General features: G+C 47.1%; 2 protein-coding genes across 4 annotated transcripts in view; both read left to right on the top strand.

Moving 5' to 3' along the window:
- The window catches only part of ZNF592 (zinc finger protein 592), a 37,070-nt gene extending 32,333 nt beyond the window's left edge, over positions 1–4,737 (top strand). For 2 of the 3 annotated variants that reach the window (XM_027889786.1, XM_027889777.1), the window contains exons 9-10: positions 1,662–1,797; positions 3,014–3,526. In XM_027889786.1, the coding sequence (XP_027745587.1) occupies positions 1,662–1,797; positions 3,014–3,526 (649 nt within the window). Of the gene's footprint in view, positions 1–1,661; positions 1,798–3,013 lie in introns of all 3 variants that reach the window. The other variant, XM_027889768.1, reaches the window with a different exon arrangement.
- An 870-nt stretch (positions 4,738–5,607) lies between these two features.
- On the top strand, positions 5,608–12,269 carry SEC11A (SEC11 homolog A, signal peptidase complex subunit). The gene is made up of 6 exons (XM_027889796.1): positions 5,608–5,741; positions 5,840–5,949; positions 7,593–7,742; positions 11,016–11,135; positions 11,598–11,655; positions 11,800–12,269. The coding sequence occupies exons 1-6, from the start codon at positions 5,691–5,693 to the stop codon at positions 11,848–11,850; spliced, it is 540 nt and encodes a 179-aa protein (XP_027745597.1). The 5' UTR covers positions 5,608–5,690; the 3' UTR covers positions 11,851–12,269.
- Positions 12,270–13,565: the final 1,296 nt, after the last annotated feature.

Raw genomic sequence — 13,565 nt, 5'->3', positions numbered from 1 at the left:
GGCATTCTGTATCACTCTTGCCTGTTATTCTCTTCAGGGATTTTCATGCCTTAATTTTGTATCACCCTCTTCTCCTGGGTTTCTATGTGAAATGTGAATAAAATCTGTCACTGATCTGACAGCTGACTGTTTTTCTGACTCTACCGTGCTGGCTTGTAGATGACCGACCTCTGGCTTCTAACATTCCCAGCTGGGATTGCCTCTTCTCCCCCTGCCCTGCTTAGGTCTCTGCCTTCAGTTAAATTTGTAGGGAGAAACCAGTGATGGAGAACTTGCTTGAACACCCTTCTGCCACAATCATCACTGGAGTAGTACAGGTTAGGAGATCATCTTTGCCTGCTCACATGAAAAGAATTCCAAATTAGGAGAAATTTCAAAATATTGGGATGTTTTGTGTATTTTCTTTCATAATTCACTTGGTTGTTGTTATAAGATCTTGCTCTTCTTTTCCAAGTCTTAAGTACAAACTGCCTGGAACACTTGATTTTCAACATACTTATTTTTGATAAATAGCACTTAATAACCTGTCAGCTTTCCTCCACAAAGGAAAAAAAATCCATCATCATTAAATATTGATTTATCATCTAAGCAAGCCCTGTTAAAACTCAGAATTATTCAGTGACCACATCTGCATTTTCACATCATTGCTGACTGTTGTTTAATTTCCCTCTAGTTACTGGAAGATCAGTAGGAATCTTCTTCTCTCCTGTTAAAAGATGTCTTTGTTGCCCAGAGACTCTTCAGCTCTTTTCTGTTGCCTTCCATCCCATGCTGCCAATGTCTCAGCTGCAATTCGGGCATTTCAGGGAGCTCTGGTGTCACTTGCCTCATTGCTTGGGTCAATGTGCAGCTCATGGACCTTCGCCTGACAGCAGAACAACTCAAATAGTCAATTTGGAGTTTCTCAGCTTACAGAGCCCTCTGTGCAATTCAGGGGGCTGGTTTGTGTGTCTGCGAGGCCTGGCACTTATTCCAGTAGACCTTGATCATCCAGGAGTGAAGGGAGAGATGTCATATCCCCTTCACAGCTCCTTTGGAAGTGTCAAACCAGCTCCCTGGCAGCACTGGAGTCCTGCCAAGTTCTAACATGAAGACTTGCCTGTAAATTACATGTTCGTGAGTGCTGCTGCCTAGATTATTGGTATTAAAGTTGCAATTTCAGCAGTTTTGTAAGGATTTTAAGTGTGTTATGATACATACGATCTGGTAGATGTGATATTCGTTCCCATGGGTACTTGGGAACGTTGGATGCAGGACTAGGTTCTGCTTCAGGACTCCTCGGTGTCATAGAATTCATCGTTCTCTCTGTGTAGGTCTCTCTCCTCAGTCTTTTTGGTTTTTTTCCATGTGTTTTCCGCCTGGATCATGTATCCAGTGTAGGATGTGTCACAGAGGGCCTGATCCCCACTAGTCCCTGTATTTATTTAGCCTGTAAATAAGACATACAATATTCTCCTTCATGATTACTGTGGGAAATTCCAAACTGTTCTAGATTTCTCTCAGGGATAATATTTTATTATTAAAATGATGCTTTGCTGCATATTTTGGTCATCTAATGGTACATTACTCACTACAGTCTTGTCTCCAATGACACCTCTTGGTCTGGCACAATACAAAGAGCATTTCCTCTAATAAATTGTCTTTATTTTTGTATTTTCAAGGTACTGCACAGATGAAAATCAGACATTTCCTCAGCCATTCATGCTGGAGAACCACATCAGCCTTATGCATGGCATCAAAAACCCAGACTTATCCCAGATGGCCAAAGCGAAAGCTCCAGAGAGAGACACAGCAGAAGTAACTGATGTTATTTTCATGAAAAATAAATGTACAGTTAAATGCACCCAGTCAGTAGCTGTTCACTTGGGGTGTTGAGTAGAGCTGCAGCCTTGTGCCAGTCAAACCCTCCCATCTGTGGGGCAGATTTCCTTACCCCTCTCCATTCCATCCAGCCTACTTCCCTCTGACAGGGTCAGGAGCAGCACTGAGAGTACAGCTGAGCTGTACCAGCACCAGGACAAGGGAGTTTGTATTTTTCAAGATTTTTTTGACTGTGTGGCCCTGTGTTTTACTGACCTTTTTTCAGTCTACTTTGTAATTCAAGTTTGTTATGAGCTTTGTTTTCCCCTGCCATCCTGTTCATGAGAATGGCACATTTTTCTTCTTTCTCCCTTGTGTTTTCTGCTAGTTATAAAAGATTTATTTTCTGTTTTAAGATACTTACTAGCTCTGTTACCTATGAGAACTGCATTTCTCCTAAGTAGGACTGTGTAATTTTGTATAGCAAATGTGTGATATCTTAGGTTGGTTTGGAGTGGAGGGTTGGCTGATAGGGCTTCTTTGCTCCATTTACTTTAAAAATCTGATTTTTGCATGTCACTGCAGGGACATAAGCAAGTGAACCATCCTCATGGGAGAAGAAGCTGCAGGATTCTAAGACAGAGAGGATGAGTTACTGAGAGATGCCACAAAGACAAAGCTTGAGTGGAGGGGAAAACTTTCAGAGTTAAATTTGAGAAGCATTGTCTGGGCTAAGGATGACCCCCATGTTCCTCAGCTGTCCCTGCTCTTGGGGGCTGCTCCTTCCCACACCAAATTGTTACACAGAGAGGTTGTGCCTGTCCCATCCCTGGAAGTGTTCAGGGCCAGGTTGGATGGGGCTTGGAGCAACCTGGTCTAGTGAAAGGCGTCCCTACCTAAAGCAGGCAGGTAGAACTGGATAGTATTTAAGTCCTTTCCAACCTAAACCATTCTGTGATTCTAAACTCTCTTTCCCCATCACTTTTCTGTCCGGCCAGTCTTGCACAGCATTCCCATCTTACATCACAGGACAGCAGTTGAGATCCTACCCATGGGGTGAGGTGTTTGAGTACTGGTAGGGAACAGAATGCCCCAGGAATCCCTGGGGCATGACTTCACCCTCAGGTGTTTTCAGACACACATGCGGATTTTAGCACTTATTCTTCTGTGCGTTTAGACAATGAAGTAACTTTTTAATCTTGATTTTTTTCAGGCAAAATCTCCAAAGAGGATGGCACCAGATGAGCTGGGTCAGGCAGAGACCACTGTGGGTTTGGATGAGCCACCAGCCAAAAAACTGAAAGCACCTTGGAAATGCGCCAAGTGCGGCTTCGCAACAGACACCCAGACTGAGTTCCAGGAACACATACCTCGGCACAAGACTGACAGCTCCACCTTCCAGTGCTTGTTCTGCGGCTTGTGCTACACCTCCCACCTCTCTCTGAACAGACACCTCTTCATTGTTCATAAAGTCAAAGATGAGGAGGAAGAGGAAGAGGAAGAAGAGGAGGAGGAAGAGGAAGATAAAAGGCAGAAGTATCAAACAGAGATGAGTGAGAATGGACACGAGAGCTACAATGGAGAGTTGAACACTATGGCAGAAGAGGAGAACAAATACAAAGAGTGCAAAAGTGACTCAGCTCTTTGTGAGCACAGTCAGACATGTGGCACAGAGGGCCCCAACAGCACCTCACAGAACAATCGTGTAAAGTCTCTTAAGACTTAAAAAAAAAGCCCTTTTGGTTGGGGTTTTTTGGTTGGGGGGTTTTTACTCAAAATACAAGGTGGGGATTGGGGTGAATCTTTGAAATATTCTGTTGATTTCTTGGGATGGACGTTGCTTTCTGCTAACTTCCATTTGTAAGGGAAATCTAAAATCGAAAAAAAACCAACTCTGCCATTGCACCCTAAGCACTAACTGCCAGCCTGGAGAGGTGAAAAGGGAAAGCAGGGCCAGAATCCTCACTGGAGCTTGGCCAACCCCTGAGGATCCAAGAGCACTTTGCAGCTGCAGTTTCCTTCAGACGAGCTCTCCTCCTTCAAGTGTGCACTGCCTCAGCCTCTGCCCAGAGCCCCAGCCTCGCCTTCCCTATCTTCCTTTCTTTCTCCTTCTATTTATGGCTTCTTTTTTCTCTTCCCATCCTGCCTTTGTGTTACTCACTTTAACTCATAATGCTGGCTCAGCAAAACATGTTTGTCAGGACTGTGCTGGTCCAGGATCCATGTCACAGGGGACAGGTTCAAGCTGTGAGTTGTGCTAGTTATTCTTAATTGCCTGAATAGCAACCTGCTTTTCTAAAATGAAATTTAATGAAACGTCTTGGACCTGAGTCATCCTCAAAGAGCATTTTGTAGCCCCTGTTTTTCTAGGTGAGCACAGTTAAGGAGGGCCTGGCCCCCCTCATGTGTCAGTGGAGTTGTGCTGCCCAAAGCCATTCCATGATGGGTGCTGCCAGGCCTGGTGCTCAGTGGCTTGTCCTGATGGGGAGCTGGGGCAGGTTGGCACTATCACCAGAAGGGGAAAACATCACCTGCTCTCCATCTGTGGGGTCATCTGGAGTGAAACCATCCTGGAGCTCTTGATGGCATTGGTGCCTGGGCTCTCTGAACAGCTTGTTTTGAGGGGAGAGGAGCAGAGCACAGCTCACAGAGGCATTGAAACCAGTGGGAGCCATCATCCTGCGGCGGCGTGGGGCTGGTGCTCCGGCAGTAGCTCCTCTCCTGCTGTGGCTCTGCATTACCCATCACTTAGGAGATGTTTCTTTCTATGTAGTCACATTGACTCTCTTTCCTCCCTCATTCCCTGTCACACCCATGCTTCATGTAATATAATTAGCTTCTATAACATAATTTTTTTCATTCTGTTGAGCCAGAACTCTGCTCGTTATTGTTTACTCTGACAATGTTTAAATAATTTAAGAACTATTTATCTCCTTGCACTGGGCTCGTTGCCATCTCATCTTGCCATGTTTGGATAGGGCCTGTTGGGGCTGTCTGGATGCTGGGTGGTTTGTTGGTTGGATGGGTGGGGTTTGAATGTGGAGTGTTGGTAGGATGGGGTGATGATGGAATGAGCCATTGGTTGGATGGAGGGTTGTTTAGACAGGGTGTTGGTTAGATGGGATGTTGGGTGCGTAGGAGTCAGTTGGATGTGTGTGTCGGGTGAATGGATGTCAGATGGCTGTCGGTTGGAGTTTCATTGGGTGCTGATTGGAGTGTTCATTAGATGGGGTGTTCATTAAATGGGACAGTGGTTGGATGGGCCAGCAATTGAATGGGCTGTTGGATGTGTGGTGTGCGTTGGATGGGTATACATTGGGTGGGTGTTGGTTGAGTGTGCATTGCCTGGGGTGTTGAGTGGGGTGTCAGTTGGATGTGGGGTGGCAGTTGGATGGGTGGCAGTTGGACGGGGCATTGGTTGGGTGGTGCGTCTGATGTGGGGTGTATGTTGGATGGGGTGTAGGTTGGGTGAGGTGTCAGGTGGGAGGTGGGGTGTTGGTTGGATGGGGTGTTTTAGCTATGGGGTGTAGGTTGGATGGAGGTGTTAGGTGGGATGTTTTGTTGGATGTGGGGTGCATATAGGATGGGCTGTCGGGTGGGGTATTGGTTCACTGGGGTGTCGGTTGCGTGGGGTGTTGGTTCATAGGGTGTCGGTTGCATGTGGGGTGTACGTTGGGGTGTTGGTTGGACGCGGTGTTGGATGGGGTCTTTCGTTGGCAGTAGGGTGTTGGTGAGCCCCGGGACGCGTCCCCGGTGCCCTCCGCAGAGTTGGGATGGGGAGCACCCCCGAACCCCCCCTGGTGCCCCCGGCCCCGCGCGGCGGAAGCGGCGGTGACGTGCCGGAAGCGGAAGCGGGGCCGGCCGGGCGGGAGGCGGCGGCGGCGGCGGCGATGCTGTCGCTGGACTTTCTGGACGATGTTCGGCGCATGAACAAGCGGCAGGTGCCGGGCGGGACGGGGGACGCTGGGGCTGTGGGTGGCCGGTACGCCCTGCCCTGCGCGGGCGGCGGAGCCTGACCGACACACCTCCCCCTCCCCAGTTGTACTACCAGGTGCTGAACTTCGGCATGATCGTGTCCTCCGCCCTCATGATCTGGAAGGGGCTGATGGTGGTGACGGGCAGCGAGAGCCCCATCGTGGTGGTGCTGAGGTCAGTCCCGGGGGTGTGGGGGATTAAACCTCCCACGGGGTCGGGTCCCCGACGGGGGTTCCCAGCGGGGATGGGGCAGCTGGAGGCTCCTGCCCCGGGCCCGGCGGGCGAGAGGCTCAATGAGAATCCAGGCTCAGGCATAGCGAGGGAAGAGGAAGTGGGTAAAAACAGCATCTCGCCCCCTGCTCTGTCAGCTGGCTGGGCTGGGTTTAAGGGGGCTTGTGAAAAAGAAAGAGAGGGACTTTATGAACAGGCAGGTAGGGACAGAACAAGGGGGAATGGCCTCCCACTGACACAGGGCACGGTTACATGGGATACTGGGAAGAAATCCTTCCCTGTGAGGGTGGTGAGGCCCTGGAACAGGTTGGCCAGAGAAGCTGTGGCTGCCCCGTTCTTGTAAGTGTTTAGGGACAGGTTGGATTGGAACAGCCTGGTCTAGTGGAAGGTGTCTCTGCCCACAGCAGAGATGGGTTTTAAGACCCACTACAATCCCTTCTGGGATTCTGTAGTTCTGTGACTTGTCCACTACAGAGGTGGTCCTGAGTATCAGGGATATCGTTGTCACTGGACGTTTGGGGTGTCAGATGTTGCCCTCGCAGCAGCACCACGCAATGGGTACTACCAGGGCTGGTGCCACCCATGCTGGTACCACTGATGTTACTCCCACCCTTCTGCTGCCTTGGACGAATTCTCTGAGCTTCCATTGGATGTTGGCACAGACTCGGTTCTGCATCCACACTGGCCTTTCTCCGTGTTTCTGTTTGGTGTTCATGATGTAGAAATGATGTAATGCCACGACCATGTGGCGCTTACCAAAACTCCTCCCTTGATGCAAAGCACAAGGTAGATCTTTCCTGCCATTCCTCCCAGTGAGTAAGACGAGGGGCCTTGAGGTCACATCCCCTCTTCATCAATGTGATCTGCTGTTCTGAAGAGCAGCTGCTGTTCAGTCTCCAGATAAAACATGAATATACGTGGTACTTAAAGTTCATCCTTCTGTTTTGCATTATTTATGTGGAATTAGGAACAATAAGTAGTTGGTAACAATTGCCATTTACAAGACACGAGAAAAATAACTTGAGTCAAGGTGCCTGAAATGAGATCATTAAGCAAAGCAATGAATCACAATAATGAATTTTTCTCACACCCATCTGTTTCAGAGGGGAATTCAAGAGTTGTGTTTTCAGTGCTTTGTTCCTGAGGACAATCAATCTACTTGTAAAAAAATAAATGAAATTAAAAAGCTTGCAGCACTGCCAGTGTTGCCCTGCCAGTGGTAAGCTCAGAAATCAAAAGATATTGTTTGTCATCAGCTTTTTGCTTATTCAGAAAGTTTTTCCTATTGGATATGCTTGTAACACCAGGTGCTGGCAGTTCTCTTCTTCCAAAAAATCCTAACTGCTGGTAGTGTGGTGATTGAAAACCTGATTGCAATAGAGGCTACACACCTGCCTGGTCTCAAAGGGGCTTTTCTTGGGAGCTCTTCATCAAGATTCCAACCTGGTCTTGAATGCTTCCAGGGAAGGGTCATCCACAGCTTTTCTTCTCATTGAGGTTCTTTGAGATTTCTCTTAAAGGACTACAAACTCTGAAATCTGATTCTGAGTGTTTAAATATTGTTCAGTTGCTCTTCTCTCTTTCAGTGGGAGCATGGAGCCTGCATTCCACAGAGGAGATCTCCTGTTCCTCACGAACCGAATTGAAGATCCAATCAGAGTGGGAGAAATTGTCGTCTTTAGGATAGAAGGAAGGGAAATTCCTATAGTCCATCGTGTCCTGAAAATCCACGAGAAGTATGTTAAGGATCTGGGGGGGTTCTACTGCTGCTGTTTACCTAAATGATATTATTCCATAAGTCCTCGGGTTGATGAGTGGCTGGGATGTCAATAATTGATATCCAGGTGCTATGGGAAGTAACACAGAAGTTTCAGAGAAACAAAATCTGTCCTCCTTGGTTTACTTGAAAAGATCATTCAGTAGAAAGCATAAGCTGGGGAGTCTGTGCCAGTGTCCTGGACTCCCCAGGCTGTGGAATCACAGAATGGTTTGGGTCGAAAGAGACCTTAGAGCTCATCTCATTCCATTCCACTACCATGGGGGGGTCGCCTTCCACTAGACCAGGTTGCTCCAAGCCCCACCCAACCTGGCCTTCAACACTTCCAGGGATGGGGCAGCCACAGCTTCTCTGGCCAGCCTGTGCCAGGGCCTCACCACCCTCACAGGGAAGAATTTCTTCCCAATAGCCCATCTAACCCTGCCCTGTGGCAGTGGGAAGCTATTCCTCCTTGTCTTGGCACTCCAGGCCCTTATCCAAACTCCATCTCCAGCTCTTTAGGCACTGGAAGGCTGACACCTCTTACTGTGTCCTCTGCCATCCTTTCCACCCCGAGCCGCTGTGCTGTCTCGCATAGTACAGCTGCATCTGTGTGTGTGAAGTGACCCTTGTTTGTAGAGGCAGAGCTGTGTCAGGGGGCATTTTGTGTGTAGAATGTGATATTTTAAAGCTTGTCTATGGTCCTGGTTCCTGCTGTTCTGCAGAGGGTGTGCGTTTCATCCCTGTAGGACGTTGTGTGTTGTTATGCTCGGAGTCTCCATGTACTTACTGTTCAGTCTCACAGCACTGGACAGGTTGTGTGTGTGAAGGAATGGAGTCTGGTTTGGTGGCTGACCAGTTGGCTGGCCCAACTCAAGGTCAACCAGCTTTGTGCAGAGAAATAGTGCAGCTGGAATCCAGGCTCTGATGGAGCAGCACCTCTCCGAGGAGGCAGAGCAGATTCTTTGCTGTTAAGATTTATTCTGTACCCAAAACTTTGAACAATGTCAGCTTTTAAAGTGCCATTCGTTGATACCACTAATTTAAAAAGAAGTTCAGTTTACAGGGTGAATTTGATACCTAATGTTGCACATGCACTTTTTGTGATGTTGTGGGTACTCTTTTAAGTGAAATACAACTTTTCTCCTCCCTTGTTCTGTCCAGCAGTTCCTCTCTAGATGTAACCCACCCTTCTTTTTTGCCTAGCTCTATCTCTAGATATTAAGGTACCCAGCACTATATTTTGCTTAAATGTAATGCGACCTTAGTGCCACTCCTGGATTCTGTGAGGTGAAGCTGTTCTCCAGTATTTTAGGTTTCATTTCACTAAAACAACCAAACACAAACCTGATCATTATGTTAGGAGGGAGAAACTGAAAAAATCCATATTGTGACCTGAAGGCAGGACTTGGATGTCAGCTGCTTCTTTCACTACTTAAGTAATAGTTTTCTGGTGCCAATTTAGAAGTGAAAGGTCTCTACAGAAGCTGACAGGAGTGTCAAAATGCAGGAAAACAGAAACAGATTTTCCATGATTATGTGGTAACAGGCCCCAGTTCACATCAGTATTGTGTCAGTGAGAAAGTGTCTGTTACTTGCTGGCCTTTTTTTCTTGTTTCAGCCCAAAATTGGGTTCATTCTTTATCACTAACAAAGAGTCTGTGGTCAAAATTTACTTAGTGGGTTTGGAGCGGGACAGCCAGACTTCACTCTGCTCTCAGACAGCAGAGAGCTATGCTTGGGGCTTCTCACGCCACATCCTGATAGAGCCTTGACTGTGCTCAATAAGGTGCTGTGCTCCTGTGTCATCACTCTTCAGAACTAAACTACATTACCTGCACCTTTGGGGATCTTTATCTTTTCCCAGGCTGTCTGTAAGCTCCTGGAGTATTTGTTGTTCCCACATGTCAAGCCAGATGTGCATCGGAGAAAGGGCTGTTCTTTTTCCCACCCTGTTTTTAACTTCCAAGCTTCTCCTGTCAAGGAACACATGTTGGTATTCAGGCATGATGAAAACAGCATGAGCTCCAGAGACCTTCTGTGTGCTTTCCTGTGCTGCATTTAATGTGTTGTTTCTGTAAGAAAGCTGAGATCCAAACACTGAGAACACTCATGCTCAGCACCTGCCTGCAGGTGCCACAGGGAGGTGAGAGTGCCTGGCTGATCCCTGAGTAGTGGCACAGCTGAATGGGAATGGCTGGGGAAGGATCTTTCCAGGTCAAAGCAAAGGTTCTTCTGCTCCAGGATCCTGTTTCTGGCAAGCTAATTAGTTCATTTCAGGATGAATTAAAGAGTATTTAGTGATAGTTTCCCTGTTTTCTGCAAGTTCCAAGTTCAAGCACAAAATCCCAGTTCTTCATGAATAGCCTCCTTTTCTCTTTTCCATGGAGTATCTAGTCACCTTTTGAACCAATATGATTTTTTAGCAACCAAACTACCCTTGCTGAGAGACATGGTTTAGTTTTTGCTGTGGCTAGTTCTGCATAGCACCTTCTCTGTCTGGTTTTAACCCCTTATCTCTTGAGTTCTTTTTGGTTCCCTCTGGGTCTTGCATTGGAAGAGAGAGAGAAAAGTTTTTTGATTGCTTATGTCATTTGTGTTGGACTGCATCATATCTCCCATCAGCTCTGCCTTTTCCAGGCTGAAGGTCTTTTGCTTCTTGTATGGAAGTGGTTCTAGACCTTGTTATCCATTTCTGAACCTTTGCCAGTTCTTCCCTCCAATTGCAGAAAAGGATGTAGGGGGTTCAGCATTTCCCAGAGCATTCCACCTGTAGGCACACCATGAGTTCATGTAGTATCATCATGGTATGATTTGGTTTTTTCCATCCTCCTTTTCTAATAATTCCCAAGTTTCAGCTTGCTTCTGCTCACTGCTGAGTAGAACCATGTGCTTCAACCCCAGACTCTCCTTTTAGGTGGTATAGGGAGTCTAGAACATTCGTGTGAAACAAGAAAAGCATCAGCACGAGAGAAGTCAAAAGCCAGGAGGCAATAGCTGCACCTCATCCTGCTGTTCTGTTCTTAAACTCTGCTGGAAAGCTTGGCTGAGGCCAGAATTCATTCTTTCCTTGGCAGTTTTTTTCCAAACCATCTGCTTTCTGCTGTATTTGACAGAGCTTCCCTGTTTCTCCTGCTCAAATTGTAGGACGCAGTTGCTTCGAGTGCCCTTGTGTTGGTGTCTTCACACTTGTTCTGGAACAGCTTTTAAGGAACTCCTTCCCTACCTTACCTGCTTGTCATGTCTTTGCCAGGCAAAACGGTGACATCAAATTTCTGACAAAGGGAGACAACAATGCCGTGGATGACAGAGGGCTCTACAAGCGGGGGCAGCACTGGCTGGAGAAGAAGGATGTAGTAGGACGAGCGAGAGGGTGAGTGAAGTTGAAAGTGATGGGGCTTTGTACACAGCCCTCCCTGAAGCCATCTGGGAATTCCCTCTCCTCTTGAGCTCTCCCTGCTGGGTTTTGTGACTTGTCTGAAAGCATGGAGAGCTCAAAAGCACAGGCAGTTCAGTTCTGAGCTTGGCTTAAGGGGAGGTATCAAGCTGTGAGCTGCATCCCGAGATGGTGATGCTGGATGGACATGAGTGCAAGAGCCGTGAGTGCTCAGGCTCGATCAGAATTGCCATCAAATTCGTTCTGTGAGGATCAGCCTTTGTAAGAAAGTAAGATCTGAGCCAGGCAGAACTGAAACATGCTCTGGGCCTCCCACTCAGCCCCACTGCCACAGCTGCCCTGCCTGGGAGGATGAAATCCCCAGCCTGTTTACTACAGCTCTTGGCATGACTCTTCTGCAGCCTGGAATACTGTTTAAGAAAACCTTTATTCTTGTAGATTCGTGCCATATATTGGAATAGTGACTATCTTAATGAATGATTATCCAAAATTTAAGGTAAGAGCTCTTTCATTTCCTACCTGCTTTTCCCATCCCAGCTAAAATTGCTTCCTGAGAACACAGGCAGAACCCTGCATCCTGCATGTTTGCTGCTGTCGATGTGAGTGTGTATGCCTGAGTCTCCTCTGCTCTCTCTTCCAGTATGCAGTCCTCTTTTTACTGGGTTTGTTTGTGCTGGTGCATCGAGAGTAGCCCCTTGCACTGAACTGCAAGGTGAAGGTGCCATGGATTTTTCTAGATGAACATTTTAAGTAGCTGATTGTCCGAAGTGCCAGGAGGAAGAAGAAAACCTGCATTTCAAAGCTTCTTGCCAGTTTGGGTTTGTTTTCGTTTTTACTGCGTAAGGGCGAATGTTTGTCACAATATTTCCAGTGGTTTGTCACACTTTAGCCTTTTTAGTGAATTTTTATATTAAAAATTTCAGCCAAACTGTTTAGTGTTTTTGTACTTTGAAGCTGAGCTTCCTCTCCAAGTGCCTCCGGGACCATGTCCTCAGTCTGTGCCTCACTGGGCCAGGTGCCCTCTCCCTGTGCTGTCAGATGGTGAGCTGTGGCCGTGATGGTTTTTTGCCAATTCAGAACTGGAATAAAGATTTTTCCTCTTGCCCGGTATGAGCCCTGCCACATTCTTTGTTACTGCCCTTCTGGGAGCAGCCTCCTTGTCCAGTGTCTCGGGGGTACCTGGGCTTTGCTGTTGCAGACTGACTCCTAGAGCCACCATCTAACTGGTCCTCTCTTCACAGAGCAATAGTAGCTGCTCCTTTTATCTCTTTTGCTGTAGAGCTGTTCAATATTTCTGTGTTTCTGTAAAACACAATGAAATAATCTGCTTAAAGAGTGCAAGGTATTTGGGGCAGAGGATGGCAAAGTATTACTTCATGCATTGTGGCATTAGGTAACAGGACTGAGATGGCAAATACCCACAGCTGTTTGTCAGGGATGATTTAGCACAAAGCAATAAGAAACATTGCTTAGTTTTGGAACAGGGTTTCAGATCTCTGGCACTCCTTGCAGTTGGCCAAGTCTAACAGCTCACCTGAAAGCTACAGACTGCCCTAAGGTCTGATTTTAAAAACCCACTTATCACCACGTGCAACAGCTGGTTTTGTGGGCATCTCTTTCAGGCTCGTGATCCTGCTGCTGTAGATGTGGTGTCAGAGAGAGCCCAGGGAAAAGGTACAAGGTAACTGTAGTTATCAGCTCTTCATGCTCCAAGATTCCACAGCAACAGGAATCAGTGCAGATCATCACTGCTGCCACTCACATGGCTTGTGTAAGGCAAAAGCAGGCAGGAAAGGCAAAGACAAACCCCAGTGGGGTGTTAATGGCTGTTTCCAGTTTCTTGCATTTGTCCCTCATTGGGTTTGTCAGGCCTATCCTCTCTCTGGAGTTGAATTGTGCCATTAATTATTAGGAAATGCTGGCTTTGGCATTACCTGGTGCTTTATTCCCCGAGTAGGATAAAGCAAAAAATCACCTGTGGGACACTACAAAGAGTCTACAGACAGGTCCAACCCCCAGCACTGAACCTCGGGGCTGCGGCTCTAAGTAATTGTAACTTAGTAATAAAAATGGTAATAAAACCTGTATTTCTTACTCCCCATGTTAGAGCCCTTGAGAGAAGGATGTGGATACAGTTTCATACCTGTTCAGCTTGAACAGGTTTTGTGCATAAATGAAATTTTAAGTTGTGCTCACACAAAGTGCTGAGTTGAGTTCATCTGAAAGCTGCTAATCAACACCTCGCTGGAAGTGCTGCTGCTGCTGCTGCTCCTCTTGAGTCCCCTCCACTTCATAGCTTCTCCAAATATCTGAGCGTGCAGAAGCAGTTGTGTTCCTGTCACTGAGTTAATGTTACAAAAAAAGGATTTGTGATTATGGACTAAGGATTAGCTCTTCAACTGCTGA

The sequence above is a fragment of the Empidonax traillii genome, unplaced genomic scaffold, assembly GCF_003031625.1.
Source record: "Empidonax traillii isolate 1590-97213 ecotype Southwest subspecies unplaced genomic scaffold, ASM303162v1 scaffold12:size2584012, whole genome shotgun sequence".
Taxonomy (NCBI): Eukaryota; Metazoa; Chordata; class Aves; order Passeriformes; family Tyrannidae; genus Empidonax; species Empidonax traillii.
This window is presented reverse-complemented; position numbering and strand designations above follow the sequence as displayed.

Excerpts from the sequence above, each read along its gene's own strand:
- SEC11A (XM_027889796.1), top strand. The coding sequence starts at position 5,691 with ATGCTGTCGCTGGACTTTCTGGACGATGTTCGGCGCATGAACAAGCGG. Across the intron at positions 5,742-5,839 it reads GGCGCATGAACAAGCGGCAG|TTGTACTACCAGGTGCTGAA; the intron begins GTGCCGGGCGGG and ends CCCCCTCCCCAG. Across the intron at positions 5,950-7,592 it reads CCCATCGTGGTGGTGCTGAG|TGGGAGCATGGAGCCTGCAT; the intron begins GTCAGTCCCGGG and ends TCTCTCTTTCAG.